We start from the raw sequence: 18874 nt of genomic DNA, 5'->3' as shown, positions 1-18874 counted from the left end.
TGTATTGCAATATATGGCATCTTTGCAGCACATTCATTACAATGAGCCACTGGCTCATTGTAACGAATCTGCAGATGCCAGATAGTCTCGGGTCAAACGAAGACCCGGGGCTACCATGGCAACCGATCACCGCCCCCCGATGACGTTCGGGGGCGCGGTGATCGTAACAAAGATGGCGGCGCCCACGCGCCGCCGCCTTTTAGATGCCGGCGGCAACAGAGGGGTTAATAGCCGCGATCGGTGCAAGCACCGCCCGCGGTTATTAGCGGTGGGGGTTTTCTGCAATATGCAAAAAACCCCACCTTTGTATGAAGAGGACTCGTGAACCCTCTTCATACATCCCTTATACCTCTGCGCCGTAGAGCTACGGCGCAGAGTGTTAAGGGGTTAATGAAAGTTTCCAGAGGTCAACCAGCCCCCCCAATCAAATTTTTGTTTGTGCTGCTTTTGTTTTGAAGATATTAACTAAATTGTGAAGTTCAAAAGGTCAGCCAGGCCCCCCCAACATTAACCGAATCAAACAAAAGTGGTGTCAAACGTTTGTGCAGCAAAAATTTTTGTTTGTGCCGCTGTCATTTTTAAGGTATGTTTAAGGTGTTTAAAGTGAATTCTTAAAAAAAAAAAAAAAAAACTATTGACACTTCTCTGGTTTGATCACCAGAGGGAGCTAGCAAACACATACTTTGGAAGGAATGAGCTCTGGAAAAAATAATCAATTTGTTAAAAACTATAGCAGCAAAGACGGAAACTTTTGCTGCACAAAGATTTGACATCACTTTTGTTTAATTTGGTTAATGTGGGGGGGCTGGCTGACCATTTGAACTTTACAATTTAATTAATATCTTCAAAACAAAAGCAGTACAAACGTAGCAGAATTGATTGGCACTAGTTTTGTTTGATTTGAGTAATGTGGGGGGGGGGGCTGGTTGACTTCTGATGACCTCTGGAAACTTTTATTAACATCTTTAAAACAATACAAACTAAAATTTCTACTGCACAAATGTTTGACACCAATTTTGTTAGATTTGAAGGCGGGGGGGGGGGGGGCAACTTCACTTAAATGTGTTTATAGGGGGTCATTGATATTTTTTCCTCATAGATCCAAGCACAGTGACTGTGGTAACCTTCTTATATTTGTTATCCATGATCTCTTTCCTTCTAAAATCAATTTTAAAATTATTCTAATAGTCTAGGTTCTATTCTAATGGGTTCCTGGGGTATTACTGGAGCCCTTCCATGCTGTAGCTTCACAGGCTGTTACACTCTCATCTTCCTCCCTGCTCCCTCAGTGGTGGACAGTGTAACAGGCTGTGAAGCCAAATCACTGAGAGGCTAGGGTAGCTCTTAAGGCTAATTAGCATAATTTTAAATAGTTCATTTTAAAAGGAAGGATGCCATTGGTAACAAATATAAGTGCCCCTGGTTTATCATGATGGATTCTGATGGTAGATTTTCTTTAGTTATCCCAACCTTTTAATTTATCTCCTATGCACTTGATAGGGGATGAGTATCTAATTGCTGAGACCCCCCAGCAATATGGGGCCTGTTCTGACTAATGGGTGCAGCGGTAGATAGAGCACGGGTCCTACTGCTTCATTCAATTCTATAATAATAATCTTTTATATAGCGCCAACAAATTCAGAAGCGCTTTACAAATCACACTGTCAGTGTGCTGGTGATAACTGTATGTATCTGGGCCCAGCGCTCATTCTCCAGATTTCCGGGTAGGGGTCTCAGCAGTCAGAACCTCACTAATCGCCTTGTAATGTATTATTCTGTGGGGATAATTTGACACCTTCAGTAGAAAGACGATTTAAAGGGGTTGTACATAGTTAGCAATCAGTGAGTGTGGGGCTTGTGATGGGAAAGAAAACTGGTGCTTCCGGACTTCCAGCTCTTCTGGTTATTGCAAAAACTGATGAAATAATTGAGATATCATCGGACCCCAATTCGATGGGAAAATATATAAACTGGACGCCACCTGCACAAACGTAATCCGAGAAATACACAGACCCCAGAGGTAAATTCTCAAGAAGTTTTTATTAAAAATATGAAAATTCCAACATAACTTATACAGAGAAAACATTATTAATCTCCTACTTGTGTCTAATAAGAAGTTAGAGACAACACTATATACCAGCTACGTATAGATCTTCATCTATATCAGCCGTTTGGTCTGAACATGAGCCAAGCTTCTTCCTGTCGTCATCCGGCAGATCACGCGCAAAAACTTCAGAGGATGCTTCCTGCTTAAGATATTGACTCGGGATAAAACATCAATATCCAATTGAGAAGGTCCAACACATTGCACTTCTCCGTACCACCCATCCATGTGGATTATGGTGCAGGTAGAACAGCTCCACTATGTGTGTAGTGGCAGAGTTGGGGTACTGCAGCTCTGCTCCCATTCACTTAATAGGTGATATGTGTGACCCCCTTCAAAAAGATTTAAAAGTGTTTTTCAGAACTTGTTTACACAATTTTAATATTGGTCTGGTGGTTGCCGGGGGCTGCGCCTGTAGCACTAGGAACAAGGGGCCGCCACTGTGGCTGTACCCTTGGCTCTGGGACCAGGGGGCCACCAACGTGACACTGGGTTGAGCCCGTATCTCTGGGACCAGGGGGCTGCACCTGTAGCACTAGGAACAGGGGGTCGCCACCGTAGCCGGGCCCGTAGCTCTGAGACCAGATGCCACCACCATAACAATGGGGGCAGGGGGTCACGTCTGTAGCACTAGGAACAGGGGCCGCCACCGTGGTTCTGTAGCACTAGGAACATGGGGCCACCACTGTAGGCGAGCCCTTAGCTCTTTGACCAGGACGCCGCCACTATAACAATGGGGCCAGGGGGCCACGCCTGTGGCTCTGTAGTGTGAAGCATTAGCACCGCGAGCATCTACTACAGTAAATTACAGTAAAATGTTTCAGCTTAATTATCCTTTCCCCGTGCAGGATATAAGGGAGTGTGAAATGCATGGAGATACAGTACAACTGGGTAGTAAGTCTGTTAGTACTATGGCTCTGTATCACTCAAACATATGGTGTGAGCCCTGTAAGTAAAGTTCTCTTGTGGAGTGTGTACTCATTCTGCCCTCTTTTGGGATTTGTTCCTCTTAAAGGGAACCTGTCAGCAACTATGCCAGTAAATGCACCATGTTGCATGTGACTATACACTGAATCTATAGTTATAACTGGCATAACTATGTACCTTATTCGCATTGAGTGCTTCACCCTCCCCCCGTGTATGTACGTAGTCATGGGGGGCTCCCTGACGTGGGGGAGTCACAGTAATTGATGTAGGTATGGCTCAATCGGCATAGTCAATAGACCACAACAGGGAGACGCCTCCCTGACTCCAGGTACTGGATTACCCTCTATAAGTTTAGGGGGTGGAGGGTCAGGCCTAAAATATTCAATTTTAGGTTATAACCATTTGATTCACTGGGGAACAAGAATTCTTTTCTTTTGCAACCTTTTAAAGTTGGGAAACTTTAGCAGCGCTATATATCTTTCTAAACTTGCTGTTGTGATACATGCCCGTTTTTTTTTCTTTTGTTTTTTTTCTGACTTTTTAGGTGCATGTACGGAACCAAGAAAAACCTTTGTTTTGCACCTAAAAAGTCTCTAATTTGCTCTACAAAAAGTTGCAAAACAAAGAAAATGTCTGACTTGGAAAGATACATTTAGGAACACTGCGACGGACACACAACCACCGGCTTAAGACCCGGGCATCGTCGCAAAAATGTACCTAAAAGTCCCCCAAATATTTTTAAAACCTGCAAAAATAGAAACAAAAATGGATCAAAATAAAGATGCATGTCCCCCAATGTGTTGCTGCCCTTACTTATACAAGTAAAAGTTGCTGACAGGTTCCCTTTAAGGCCAGCATGTGACCCCAATGCTGTCCTGATGAAGCACCGCAGTGTAGCTACCAGTGATTTTGCACAGTGATTACACCTATATGTTTATAGAAAGATGGATCCACATTTCACTTGTGTGAACAAGCGTTTAGGGCAGTGGTGTCCAACCTAAACTATAGAAGGGCATGCTGGGAGTTTCTAATATACCAGAGCATTGACCATTACGTGGCATGCAGTCATTTAGCACCAGGCAGTGCACAGGCAGTGGTTTCTTGATATCCAATGTGGATGTCTTTTTGCAGAGCGCCACCTAGAGTCTGGAAACCGCTACTGATATCAGTCCATGACGCTGCATGGAAAGGGGCTACATTGCATTTGTAAGGCTACACTCACACGGCCTTTGGGGGACGTATATACATCCCCCGTAAGCCGGCAATGGGCGCACGGAGCAGTGCACCATGTATCGCTTTAGAGAGGGGCAATACACGCGTGCTATGGTACGGCGGGCACAAGGTCGTCTGAATGCAGCCTAAGATTTCACAACTCCATAGCCCACCCATAAAAACACTTCACCATGCAAAAAGCTTATACATATTCCAAAGGAACTCGTAGGAAATAACAACAATCCTTCCACTTTAAATAATATGAGCAAAAAAAAAAAAGACGGAATATTATCTACGAGAACCTGGTATCAGTAGGTGGGCACACTTGCCAGCCATGCCAGCATATACAGTACTTGTGCAGCAGCTAGCGGCCTACCCATGATGCTTTGTTACCGCATTGTCCTAAATATTGGTCTATATCTGACAGTCACTGGCCAAGATGATCATTAATAGTCATAACACAGCCCCGATTTACTGCCGTGTGTAAGTGCTTATGTTTCTAGAAGTCACTGGACGTGGTGCAGCCTCCCCTCCTAAATCCGTATCTGCTCCTCACTGTCTGTATCGAAGGCCGCGCCCGGGGTGGGCAGCTCGTCTATAATCCGGTGGGCGCATTCCCTCGTCTGGCCGAGGCATGAGGCTACGACGTCCACGGCTAGGCTGGCGGTGGACTTGACTTCGTCAGCGGTGGCTCCGAGGATCGGGTTGACTTCTACCAGGTCGAGGGCTGAAAGCATTCCTACACATAGGATACACAGATACATGATTAAAGGGGTTGTCTATAGAGACAAGGACTATAAAAATAAGGGGGGGGGGGTCTAGCTCCCGATGCACAGCATTTTCACAAAGCTTTTATATTGTGAGAAGTGTCTGAGTTCAGAGAAGTATTAATGTACTGATAAGTTCCATTTAAAGGGAATCTGTCAGCAGCTTTGACCATACAGGGCTGCAGACTGTGTTAATTATAGACCCTGGAGATCGGTGTAACCATACCCTTATGTGTGTGCTTGGTGCCAGCAGGACTGTCAAACATGGATTTATATTCCAGGATTGTAGCTGGACTTAACCACTAGGAAGGTTTCCTACCACTGCTGGGCTCCTAGCTCACAGCTGCTCCACAACCCTTGCCCTCTGCTCCAAATTACTGCTGTAGTATTCATCCAGAATCCTGCTACAACTTACTCAGAAGATCAATGCAGAGAGCTAAGAGCAGAGCAGTGTGAGGACACCCCTTGGTACACTTATAGCTATTGAATTTTTCACACTACTACTGCCGTTCTTAGATGTTATTAATTGGTCTTCTGTGTAGTGGCTGAGCCAGGTAATAGGAGCTGCAGTACCACACATGGCCACTACACAGTGGGTGGAGCAGAGTTTCGATGACAATTCATATGGAAAACCCAAAACAAATGAATCTATCAGTTATGTTCTCTTTTACTCACCAGTGTTATGTATTTCCTCGGTTATATATATGCCTTCCCTATATGTCAAGCCGCCAATCACTGGGGTTCCCGTAGCTGGCGCCAAAGTTGGATCAAAAGCATCAATATCAAAGCTGAGGTGGATCGGCCTCTGTCTCCTAATATAAATGGGGAAAAAAAAAATCAGATCCAAAGGCTCAAACACACAGCACAATGACAGTCCTGTACACGATGCTGGCCATACAGAGGTTATACAGTGGGCAATGCATTAGAGGGATTGTCACAGCATATGCCATAAGTGTCCAATATATGTGGGTCCCACCTCCAGAATCTACATCTATCTTAAAGCGTAATTTTAAAGTTTTTAATTTTTTTCCTATAGCTGAAAACTAACATTTTCCAATATACATTCATTACCTTACTGCAGCTGTTTCTCTGTTTTCTGTGCCTCTACCTCTTGCCAAGTGTTTTGGTTTTAAAGGACAGTCCTAAACTCTACAGACCTGAGGGTATGGGGCTATGCAGTGTGCTCCTCCATCTCTGCTCAGTGATTTCAGGAAGCAGCTTCGTCATGTCTGTCCTGTCTACACTCTGCTCTCATATTTTCACAGTCTACCTCCTCCCCCTGCAGCTGCTCAGCTTAATTATCTTGTGTGCACAGAATATCATCCATACACCACCTCCAACTCTCTACAAGGCCATAGTTGGGTCAGTGATGAGAAGGGGGTAGGATCAGCAGAGGAGATCCCATTCACTTCTGCATGTGCTATGTCTTCTCCGTTCTCTGTACTTTCCTTCCCTCACTTTCGTGGGTTCCTGAGATGACAGGATAGTGATAGCATCTGCTCAAGAGCCTGGATGACCCATCCATCATAGAAGGTAGTGTGTATAGTCATAAGGCTGTGTTAGATTAAAAGGTTCATCTGTGTATCAGTGCATAGGTGTATAGTAACCAAGTATGGATATGAACATCTAAAACTGATATACAATGTATCTGTCAGGTTAGGGTCACATCTGTGTTCTACAGGAGTAACACCGAGGAGATGATGCTTATTATGTCAGAATACAGAGTTGTAGGGTCTACATGTCTCCTTACAGTAGGCTCTGTCTTATAACTAATATCATTCAGTATTCACAACTATCCCATAAATAATCCTTTACCTTCCCAGTAGCTGATCAAATGTCCGCTCCATAACCTTCTGGATTCCAATGCGATCGATTTGCCTCATTGAATAGTATGTGATATTATACTTCTTCAGAATGAACCTAAAATGACACAGGATATCATGTTATTCTGAGTAATGCAAGGCTGCAGTACCAGGCACAGCCTATGGACAAAGGTGGCGCTGTCCCTAACATATAGCAATCATGTTTTTCTAATGGCACTAAATTTTCATGCTACCTCCAGGACACAAAGATCATCATGAACTAGATATTCCCAGTACCATTTCTTGTAATGACATATTACATAGTGGTTTATCATTTCACCCCCATTAGTACCAAGACCAATAGTTTGTGTTCTAAAAGTGACCAAACCATATTCTATAAATCATGGCTCAACTTACTGTTCAGCTGGATCAAGATCTCGCAATCCGATGTACACAATATCCGATGTAGAGATACAAGGTTTTGTCCATGAGAAACCAGGAATTAAAGGCACCTACCAAACAAAACACAATCCTTGAAGTACATTTTATGTGCAATACTGTTTTTTTAAAAAAAAATCTTTTAAAGGGGCCATTAGGAAGTCTGTAAGATGCAACTTTAGCCAATAGCTGCGAGGCAGGAAGTGATGTAAGATGAGTGGGCAGGGCTTTCGCAGTAGTTTGCTTTCCTATTAGTTTGCAGCACACATGGGAAAAAGCCATTTCAGGGACCAGAGTAGAAGAAAAAATATGTCACTGTATGGACCTTTATACATCTTTATACATTTATCCGTGATGTCACTAGCCATGGGATTCTTCAAAAAAGACTTTTATTGATGGCCACTGTTTCTAAAGGTCCAGTTAAGGAGACTGGGTAGCTCCAGTATACAGTCAAGCTACCCCACCTCCTAACCACTGCTGACAATACCAACCACATCCCACTCAGGAAAGAGGGAGTCGAGACAGACACTGGCTGTGTGACTCGCTAAAGAGAATTCCTGAGGGAGGGGTGAATGAGGGGCTTGTTAGACACTGGCTGTGTGACTTCCTGAAGAGAATTCCTGAGGGAGGAGTAAATGATGGAGTTGAGAGACACGTTGGCTGTATGTGACCAGCGGAAGAGAAATCAGCCCACCCCCACCATTCCTGACGGGGTCCACATTAGCAGTTTGTGGGGGTTTGCTGGTGACTGGTTCCTTTGAATGCTTGACTTTGGCCCACAAACCCACCTACTAATATAATATATCAAAAACCCCATTCAAAAACATACCAAACAATAATGCAGTGCAGTAGTCATACCTTGTCCTGCAGCTCCTTCACAAGAAAGGACACTGGCTGACCATGGAGATTCCCTGATGAAGTGGTTAGTGGTGTGTTAATGTCAGCATGGGCATCCACCCAAATGACACACAGGTCCGGATAATGTTGAGCGTGGCCACTGATGGAGCCAAGGGCCAAACTGAAAGACATAAGAAACACAAGTTTCACTTCTCTATTGACCAAGTAAAGACCCATCAGAAAAAACACCCCCTATATTCTGATGCTCCTCAGACTCACCTATGATCTCCTCCCAGGGTTACACAAGTGTGACCAGCTCCAATCACTTTGTTCACCTCTTTAGCCAATCTCTGGCAGGCGAGGCCGACGGTCCGTGGGTACTTGACTGTGTTATTGTACAGCTCATCGTCAGGAACCTGGACAAAGTTGAGATCTCCAACATCGTAAACATTGCATCCTGGAGAACAAAGTAGAGACTTGATCACTACTGGAACCCTAGTGTCCGAAGAACAAGGGTTGGTGCTATTTAGCCATAGATCCAATGCCACCTTTCTATGCCTCCGATTTCCATGAGTAGAGATGGGGCATCTTCTTTGCTCAAATTCCATAAAACAGGCCATCAAATGGAAACTTATTAGCACTTCTATTTACCAAAATACACAGACAAAACGTTGACTGAACTTTAGATCAACAATGTAAGACGCTTACCAATGCTTGACAGCCTTTCAATGAGTCCAGCACTCCTGATGGCGGCCGGTCCATGTTCTACTCCTTGCCATTTCTGAAACAAAGGCAAAATTTTCCGTGACTAACTACCCAAACCATGACAGGGTTCTTTTTTTTTTAGTTGGTCTTCTTACCATCACTTCTCTAGACCACCAATAAACCCGTCCTAAACTCTCAATTAACTGTAAGTGCCTGATGACCAGAAATGCATCCCTTAAATGCCTTTGACTACCAAGAATGTTGGGTTGGTCACTAATCCATAACCTTACTAGGGTATAAGACCCCATAGTATACTTACCGTGATTACGTTTCTATGTAGCTGCTGGTCAATTGACTTCTCAAGCAGCTGAACTGAGGATTTCCTGTAATGTCCTGCCATCTTCCAGGAGGCCATTCAGTCATTACTGTGTGCCAGCCCCCTCCCTGCTAGCTACTCCCATATCAATGGTTGGAGGGGCAAGCGGATGTCCTAGGCACACCCCTCCAACGACTTATATGAAACTGGTTATGACGGAAGGGGCATATATACAGTAATGACTGCACGGCCTCCTCCAGAAGCCAAGATGCAGAACATCACAGGAAGTCCAGAATCCTGCTGCCAGTGGGTCACTTGGCTCACCTAAAACTTTACCGGGTTAAGTATAATATTATACCTAACCCTGTTAGAGCTTTGTATTAGTGGTCACCCATTTAACCACTGTACTACCCTTAACCGAAAGTTTATTAGATAGTAAAGTGAATAAAGCCATGCCATCAAGAACAAGAGTGTGGTATATTACAAGGGTTGTGAACCAACTCTTCTTTCGTGCCGAGTTTAAAAGGTTTTTTTTTAATGAAGGAAAATTAATCAAAACTAAAAAAAAAATGTAAAATTTGTCCAAATTCTAGTCTAGTGCCTTCAGGGCACAGGAGTAATGTGTGCAGACGGTTGACTAGGTTCACAGACTGGGGTAAGTGAGGGCAGGTGGTATCAGCACAGGAGCCTCCCGTCTGCCGCATGTAATTATAACTTTGAACTCTCTGCCCCGTGTCCTTCCAGGAGAAGCTTGGCCCTGAACGGAAGATATCTTAGCATAGAAGAAGTGGTGTGATCATCTGAAATCTGACCTTACTATGGAACAAACTATGCAAAATACCGACAAGAGGGTAGTGGGAGGGAAAGTCGCCGTTTGGCAGAAGACAATCAAGGGACAACGAAACTCCCAAACATCCAGTCGTGTAGACGTACTGAAGTCTATCTAGAATCTTCAACCTCAGCGGAAGATATCTTTACATGGAAGAAGTGGTGTGACCATCTGAAATTTGACCTTACTATGGGGCAGATTATGCACAGTACTAAGGAGAGAATAGCAGGATGGAACATTTCACAGTCCGACAGAAGACAAAGTCGTAAAGAAGCTCCCAATGTCCCAGTCACGTAGACATAGACTTTGGTGGTTGAGAAATTTGTCTATCGAGAACGGAAGAAATCTTTACATAGAAGAACCGTGTGATCATTGGAAATCTGACCTTACTATGGAACAAACTATGCAGATTTCAGATGATCACAACACTTCTTCCATGTAAGATATCTTAGGTTCAGGGCCAAGCTTCTCAATAGACTTTGTACGTCTACATAACTGGTTTGATGGGATCTTTGTTGTGACTTTATTGTCTTCTGACGACCTCTGCAACGTTCCGTCGCACTAGCCTTCTCCTACTTTTTTTCCATAGTAATGTCAAAGTACTGGGAAAGGACCAGCAGAACGTTTCCGGCAGTAGACAAAGTCACAATGAAACTCCCACCAGCCTTCCAGTCATGAAGACGTACAAGGTCTTCAACCAATTAAGTCTATCAAGTTGATACCTCCTCACTACAAGGCTCCTCAACCCCCTGATCCCCCCCTGGCCATACAACCAATTCTTATACGTAGAACCCATTTAAGAGTCCAGATCTTGAGTCCTTTCTTGACCCCCATGGTACCTTTGCGCCCTACGTGAGGTGTGTGTCCCAACATATGAGTTATAGATCCATCCAGTGATGGTTCACAGGAACTGCCCAGTTTTCAATAGTAGGGGCCTGGGAATATGATATTTGGAGGTCAGCATAACATTGCCTTAGCTCTTTCTCAGAGAACCTCTTCACCGTTCCCTAGCACCACAGAACCCGAAATAGGTCCCCTTGCTAACTTAGACCAGCACGGGTGCTTGAATTTTCTCTTATTTCCCGGGGGCACCAGGAGCTTTTACAATGCAGTATACACGTGTACAGCGAGGAGCTAAAAAATGCAGAATATCAACTAGCAATCCCGTCAAGATGAGACATGTACTAAATCTACGCGTAAAAAAAAACAACAGGGGCAAGCACCACAGGTAAGGCAGCCTTAAAGGGATTCTTTTTTTTTTTTTTTTTTTTTTTTTTTAGAGGGGTATATGACTGATCGGAAGGAATCTGACATATAGCCTCAAATTACAAACCAGAGGGCTGTAAGGTCTCCTGAGATACCTCCTGTAATTAATACTGGAGTTCCCCTTTAAGTAGAATCACAATGACTGGACTTCCACCACACTCTGAAGCACTTCCTGAGTATAAATGAAAAACCACCTAAAAGTACATGAAGTCAGTCAACAGGCAGAGGGTGGAGTGGATGATGCCCCTCTTAAAGGTAATGTTTTAATACCAGGGAATATGCAAAGAACCATGAACATAGGAAAGTTTCTAATGTTTTCTTGTAGGGATTTCGAATCTCAGCGAATAATAGGAGGTAAAATAGTAGCAATGTAATCAGGGGAAGCCACCCCTATGGCTCCTATGGCTTGAATTCCCTAAATACCCCTTATAGGGGTTGGTTTCTGGTGCACTGGTCCGACCCTGCATCACACAGCAAGTTCTGGTGCCAAACGTAATGAATCTGCACCAGCTGTTATCTCTGCCGGCAGCGAACGAGACTGTGAAAGTACCAGTCACAATTGTGAAAGCTTCTATAATTAGATGGATCAGCACTTCAACAGCTCCAGCACATAGGAAATTTCCGGAGGAATGAGGTAACGTACTGGGATAAAGGCGAAGGAATCAAGAAATTCTAATGAATTTATCTATAAGTTTTATAGAACAAAAAGGTGTTCATGCTAGACCAATCAGAGGAAGGGTTCAGGAGTAAATGAGGTCACTGCTGTCAAATGGGAGTTGGATGGTTATGTAGCAATGTAGTCCCTCAGGCTGGCCGGTCACCCGTCAAACCCATCCCTAAGGCAGGCCGGTCACCCGTCAAACCGATCCCCAAGGCTGGCCGGTCACCCGGCAAACCGATCCCCAAGGCTGGCCGGTCACCCGGCAAACCGATCCCTCAGGCTGGCCGGTCAACCGGCAAACCGATCCCTCAGGCTGGCCGGTCAACCGGCAAACCGATCCCTCAGGCTGGCCGGTCACCCGTCAAACCCATCCCTAAGGCAGGCCGGTCACCCGTCAAACCCATCCCTCAGGCTGGCCGGTCACCCGGTAAACCGATCCCTCAGGCAGGTGGGTTGACCATCAAGCCGGACCCACAAGCAAGCTGCACAACCTCTAACTTGTCAATCAATTTAAGTTGACCATCACCTTATCAATCGGTCAGGTCGACCACCAGCTACTCATGTGCCCTGCACTGACATGTCAGTCCCTGATACCATTAGATAAGATTTTGTAAAGGGGTGGGGGCTCACAAAATTTTGTGTCCCTCTTGATGAAGATGACCCTCTTGTGTTGCTCTCCCAGGATAGAGGAGTCCACATAGAGGATGTGCAGCCTCCACAGTCGTATCGGTGAGGGCAGTGGAGAATGAGATACATAGATGTGGGACAGATAGATCTATAGATAGATAGAACGTTCCATGATGGAGCTGAGATACTGCAGCACCACAGATTTATATAGATGGATGGAATTGGAATAAAGTATTGCTGCTTTATCATGTGTAATTCTCAGTGTCGGCTCCAGGTCTCAGTAGGTCCCTGGGTGACAGAACCTCGGCGGGCCCCTTTGCAGTGAGCATTAAAAATTCAGAAACTATCATCCCAAACAGCCCCCTCATGGTTATTTTACATAAGCCCCCTCTCCCCCCATGGAATAATTAGATACAGCACAAACTTACCCCTCCCCCCTCCCCATGGATTCCTTATGTACAGCCTTATGTGGGCCCCCCAGCAGCTCTGGGCCCTGGCACTTGCCCAGTGGAAGCCTCTGCCCTGGTAATGATTGTAGTAGTGACCGACTTCTAACACAGAATCTCCAGACCCCCAGACTTTCAATGTACATATAGATAGATAGATAGATATGTGATAGATAGATAGATAGATAGATATGTGATAGATAGATAGATAGATAGATAGATAGATAGATATGAGATAGATGATAGATATGAGATAGATGATAGATAGATAGATATGAGATAGATGATAGATATGAGATAGATGATAGATAGATAGATAGATAGATAGATAGATAGATAGATAGATATGAGATAGATATGAGATATGAGATAGATAGATAGGATATAGATAGATAGATATGAGATAGATAGGATATAGATAGATAGATAGATAGATAGATAGATAGATAGATAGATAGATAGATAGATAGATAGATAGATAGATAGATATGAGATAGATGATAGATAGATAGATAGATAATAGTATCATAGTTTAAACGGTTGAAAAAAGACATGTCCATCAAGTTCAACCAAGGAAGGGATTGGATGAGGAAGGGATTTAGGGGAAACAGTTCTAGATAGATAGATGTTAGGTGGAGTTTGTTGCCCTTTAACTAAACACTCTTGCCAACATAGTAGGAATCTCTGGTATCCTCCCATGGCATCTAGGACCAAGGAAGCAAGTACATAGATACGAGATAGAAGATATATATATATATATATATATATATATATATATATATATATATATATATATGAGATAGGTAGATGAAGAACAGCTGAAGAAGAGATAGATAGATATGAGATAGGAGATAGATAGATAGATAGATAGATAGATATGAGATAGATACTATAGATACTGTACAGATATAGATACTGTATAGGTAGGAGATAGATGGAAGAGAGATATAGATATATAGGAGACTGGTAGATAGATAGATAGATAGAAGACAGTTGTATAGACAGATATAGAAGAGATAGATAATAGATACTATAGATGTACACGGATGTGATATAGATAACATATATATATAGATATGATATATAGGTACCGGTATATATATATATTGATGATATATGACACGTGACCCCCCCCCCCTCCCCCATGTGGCAGTTATATAAGGATCACGTGCCGGGGTGCCGCAGTGTCGCTCTCACCTGCCCCTTGGAGAAGGGCGCCCCTATGACGGCGATGTGGTGCACCCTCTTGCTCTGCACCCGCTGGGTGTTGATGGTGTTCTTGAGCAGCTGGATGATGCCGGCTCGCAGGGACATGGCTGCGGGTGTGATGCTGCGGCGGCTTCTAGTCTCTTCTCTTTGTCACCGGCTTTGACTCAGCCAAATGTGTTTACAGCAGCATCTCATAGGAGACTTCATGACACGCCGCGCCCCGCCCACCGCGACACGTCACCGAGGATGTTCCCACTGTCCACCAATCCGGGGGGCGCGATGCGGAGGTGTGCGAGACACTGCCCGGCTCACGCCCCCCCCGTGCCCAGTCACATTGGTGCCTCCGGCCAGAATGAGCCGGTGCGGGCGGGAGGTGATGGAAAGATGTCGTCACCCGCTCTCCCGCTATGTGTGAGGGGGAAATGATTCACAGCAGCGTGTTATACTGTAACCACAAGCTTTACACAAGAACTGTGTGCTCACTCATTACACAATGGCCGCATTGCCGCTTACACTGCAGTCACATCCTTTACCAATACATTTTACCTTACACAATAAAATATATACCAAGTCCTATATATCTGGCCCTATTATCTCCCCCGTAACGCAACCTTCATAAAACGCAGTCGGGCGCTGTTCACACTTGTGTCCGTTTTTCCATAGTTTATTATTACAGTAGCCGAGAGACACAAATAATGTAAATACTGTGTATAATGGACATCAGCGGAGTATTATGGGGGTCTACAGCCCTCCCTCATATTAGTTTCCAAAAAATTTTGGACACTATGACAGAATGAGAGATGTAGTTGGAAGGGTGAACCACTGGGACCCCCACCGTTCACAAAAACAGGGGGCCCTATCCCCCGTGTACTTGTTATCTATAAGATTGGCGGAGATAGCCAAGCCAGACGTTATGACGGTCCTTACATCATGGCGGTCCTTACATCATGGGGGTCCTTACATCATGGCTGTCCTTACATCATGGGGGTCCTTACATCATGGCTGTCCTTACATCATGGCGGTCCTTACATCATGGCTGTCCTTACATCATAGCAGGGAGCATAATTCACCTGCCGCTCCATTCAGACAAGAGGGCAGGACCCCCGTTCCTGTCATAAGAGGGGGCTATTAGTGAAATATTACCTCTCCTGAGATGATTTTAAGACTTGGGCCTACACCAAACGCCCAGGTGCCCACTAGCGGGTTTAGACAGACTCACTAATAGCACTGGCAGGATTTCCCGGCAGAACCTCGAATCACTGTCCTGAATGGACCTGCCGAGTTCAGTCCAGTGATTCAGAAATCCCAACAACACTGAGAGCAAGTGAGAAAAAAATGCCAAATGCAGTGAAATTGGTGAAAAAAACGCATTTGCAGCATTTTCTAGTGGGTTTGTTCCTTACGGCTTTTACTGTGCAGCCCCGAATGACGCTTCTCCTATAGTTTTTTGGGTTTGCACGTTCAAAGGGATACTTAATTTATATAATTTTTATTGTGTGTGTTACAGATGGGTGTAAGCAGCGAACACCCACCTTGTACGGAGAGGGCTCAGTTCTCTGCACACCCACAGCCGACTTGTGATGTATACCGTAGAAACCTCACATGTTGGTAAGGGGTTAAACCAATACAAATGTTCTAGGGCCCAATCTCACCTTGAGGGTGCAGTCACACATGGAGTTTTTGGTCCGTTTTTGGCTGTTTACAACCTGTTTATGTATTAAGATAATTGGACAAAAAGGAAAAAAACGGTCAAAAACTGATGCGTTTTTAAATGGACTGAAAACGCATGCTTAAAAACGGACGAAATCACTCTAAGTGCCCGGGGGTGGGCCTCGTCCGGATTACATGTGCGTTTCCATCGGTAACCAGCATCATTGTTTTGTCTTGCAACGCAAGCACCACGTGCAGCCGCACCCTGGGGGCGCGTTCACACATTCATAGCGTGATGCTAGCGCACAGGGGGCGTGGCTAGTGGCGATCGCATATGCATTTCCAGAGAAACGCATGCGATCGGGTTATCAATCGCATGCATTTCCCGGGAAACGCATATGCGATCGGCCACACTGTGTGTTCTTGGTTCTTCTTAGGCCGTGGTCACACGTAGCGCTAAGCGTCCGTCATAACGCGACGCTAGCGCACAGGGGGAGGTCCTCGACCCGAACGCACATGCGTTTCCAGGGAAACACATGCGATTGTTAAGCCGATCGCATGCGTTACTCTGGAAACGCATGTGCGTTCGGGCCGAGGACCTCCCCCTGTGCACTAGCGTCGCGTTATGAAAACGCATGCATTTTTGACCAGTTTGAATTAAGATAATTGGTCAAACCTGTCAAAAACGCATGCGTTTTTTTACGATTTGAAAACGCACTAACTAAAAACGGCCCAAAAACGGCCTAAAAACGCCACGTTTATCTCCACCCTTAGGCTGGCGGGACACGTGGCGTTTTGAACCCGTTTTTGGGGCGTTTTCAAGCAGTCCGTTCAAAAACGCATGCGTTTTTTGAAAACGCATCTGTTTTTGACCAGTTTTAATTAAGATAATTGATAAAACCGGTCAAAAACGTATGCGTTTTCAAAAAAACGCATGCGTTTTTCAAAACGCGTGCATTTTTAAACGTATGCGTTTTTTAACGGACTGCTTAAAAATCGCCCAAAAACGGGTTCAAAATGCCACGTGTGCTGCCAGCCTGAGGGCGCATTCACACGATGTATTGTGTCGCGTTGTGCGTTGGGTTTTTGACGCATTCCACTGGCTTCAGCCTCGATTACATGCTGAGGTTACATTTCGTTTTAGCAGATGCAGTGGAAACGCAATGTAACCTCAGCATGTGATCAAGGCTGAAGCCAGAGGAAAGGGTCAAAAACGCAATGCGCGACGCAACGCATCGTGTGAATGCGCCCTTAGGCTGCGGTCACATGTGACGTTTTGAACCTGTTTTTGGGCAGTTTTTTGAAAACATATCCATTTTTGACCGGTTTTAAATAAGATAATTGGGAAAACCCAGACACAAACTGATGAGTTTTCAAAAAACGTATGCGTTTTTTTTAACAGACTGCTTAAAAACAGGCCAAAAACGGGTTCAAAACGCTACGTGTGACCGCAGCACAAAACACCGGCGGCTCGTTCCCGATCGCAGACGTTTCCATAGAAACACCGATGCAATCGGGCCGAGGCCCGCCCCGGTGGGCGCTACTTTGTCTGCGTTTGCAAGCGCAGACAAAGCGCTACGTGCGGCACCAGCCTAAGGGTGATGGCAAACATGGCTTTTTGAACGCATTTTTGGGCCGTTTATCCGTTTTTTGACAGGTTTGACCAATTATCTTAATTCAAACTGGTCAAAAACGCATGCGTTTTCAGTGCGTTTTTAAACACTTGCGTTTTCAGTCCGTTTAAGAACGGACCAAGAACGCACTTTGTGACAGCACCCGTCCATGGATTCAGCTGTTCCGAAAATGAGTAATAAATCACCATGGATTTCATGGGGATACTTCTGTGGATTCCCACTCAGGGCGTGTTCACACGTGGCAGAAACGCATGGGTTTTCCAACGTATCTGAGCCTGATTTGCCTGATACTGTTTACAAAAAAAACGGATATGGTAACGCAATGTTAACACACATGTTGACACAGTGTTAACAAATGCATGTTATACCTTGCGTTTACAATGTATGCGTTTTGTAAATGCAATGTTAACAGCTGTGTAATCAGTCAGATCTCCTCTTCTCAGCTGTTCTCCAGCGTTACTGCCTTGACTGAACGCACCCACAGAGAGGAGAAATCTAATCCGAGACTACAGCAGAAAATTTACATTAAAATCCATATCTTATGGATATAAACTCCATAACCCAAGGCCGTGTTCACACACAGCATTTGGAATGCGTTTAGAAACATGATTGAAGAGCAGTGGGGAGAAGCTTGTATGTAGGCAGGTAGCATGTTACACGTTGTTTTACAAGTAAACATGTGCTGCTTGTTCCCGATCCCAAGTGATTAGGTGTAAACACATCTATGATTGACAGCAGACTCCTCCCCACTTGTATTATTTTTTGTAATAATAATTCCTTTATTGATATAGCGCACACAGATCTAATCAGTATGTTTTGAAGTGTGGGAGGAAACCGGAGGACCGAGAGAACATACAGACCCTTTGCAGATGTTGACCGCTGCAAGGCTGTAATGCTAACCACTGAGCCACAGTGCTGTATTTCTATATGCGATACAATAGCAGCATGTGAACATGATCTAAGAGGATAACAATAATCTCCAAGTGATCAGACATTTATCGTGTATCCAAATGGGACAACACCTCCAATTGCACTAGCTGAAAAGTGAGTTGTGCTCCACCGGAGTTATGTAAGACACAATACACCGAGCAGAGGTCAGGTCCGGGGAGGTATCAGTGGAAATACCTGCAGTAGTATTGTATAACACGGGTTATAAATAGTCACAAGTTACTCAAGTTCAACACGAAATCCTCCTGCGTTGATGGAACGGTAGACAAATAAATCCGAGCAGGGCGCAACCAGAATCCACCAACCGTGACAAGTCCACACTTGTAGCATCTTTACATGTCATTGCATCGTGTAGGGGGATACATTACTTCTAGACTCCAAATGGCTGCGTTCACACCTGGTGTTTACAGCTGAGAAGAGCAGATTTGCCTGTGCAATGCATTAACGGAATGTTAACATGTGTTAACATTGCATCAACATTGCATAAATGTAAATG

General features: G+C 44.6%; 1 protein-coding gene across 1 annotated transcript; it reads right to left on the bottom strand.

The window, feature by feature from the left end:
* Positions 1-2021: 2021 nt before the first annotated feature.
* ARG2 (arginase 2) lies at positions 2022-14439 on the bottom strand. The gene is made up of 8 exons (XM_072115241.1): positions 14135-14439; positions 8796-8868; positions 8367-8544; positions 8109-8268; positions 7230-7324; positions 6826-6930; positions 5686-5822; positions 2022-4982 (listed from the first exon to the last, which is right to left on the bottom strand). Exons 1-8 carry the CDS (start codon positions 14249-14251, stop codon positions 4777-4779), a joined length of 1071 nt encoding a protein of 356 aa, XP_071971342.1. The 5' UTR covers positions 14252-14439; the 3' UTR covers positions 2022-4776.
* Positions 14440-18874: the final 4435 nt, after the last annotated feature.

Source organism: Engystomops pustulosus, chromosome 7 (assembly GCF_040894005.1).
Source record: "Engystomops pustulosus chromosome 7, aEngPut4.maternal, whole genome shotgun sequence".
NCBI lineage: Eukaryota > Metazoa > Chordata > Amphibia > Anura > Leptodactylidae > Engystomops > Engystomops pustulosus.
Note: the sequence above shows the minus strand (reverse complement) of the source record. Positions and strands in the feature narration are given on the sequence as shown.

What these genes read in the sequence shown, in the direction of transcription:
- ARG2 (XM_072115241.1), bottom strand. Translation starts at nt 14,251, where the DNA reads ATGTCCCTGCGAGCCGGCATCATCCAGCTGCTCAAGAACACCATCAAC. An exon ending in TGAAAGGCTGTCAAGCATTG is followed by an intron (nt 8,545 to 8,795) that starts GTAAGCGTCTTA and finishes TTTGTTCTCCAG; the next exon opens with GATGCAATGTTTACGATGTT. An exon ending in TGAAGGAGCTGCAGGACAAG is followed by an intron (nt 7,325 to 8,108) that starts GTATGACTACTG and finishes TTTGTTTGGTAG; the next exon opens with GTGCCTTTAATTCCTGGTTT.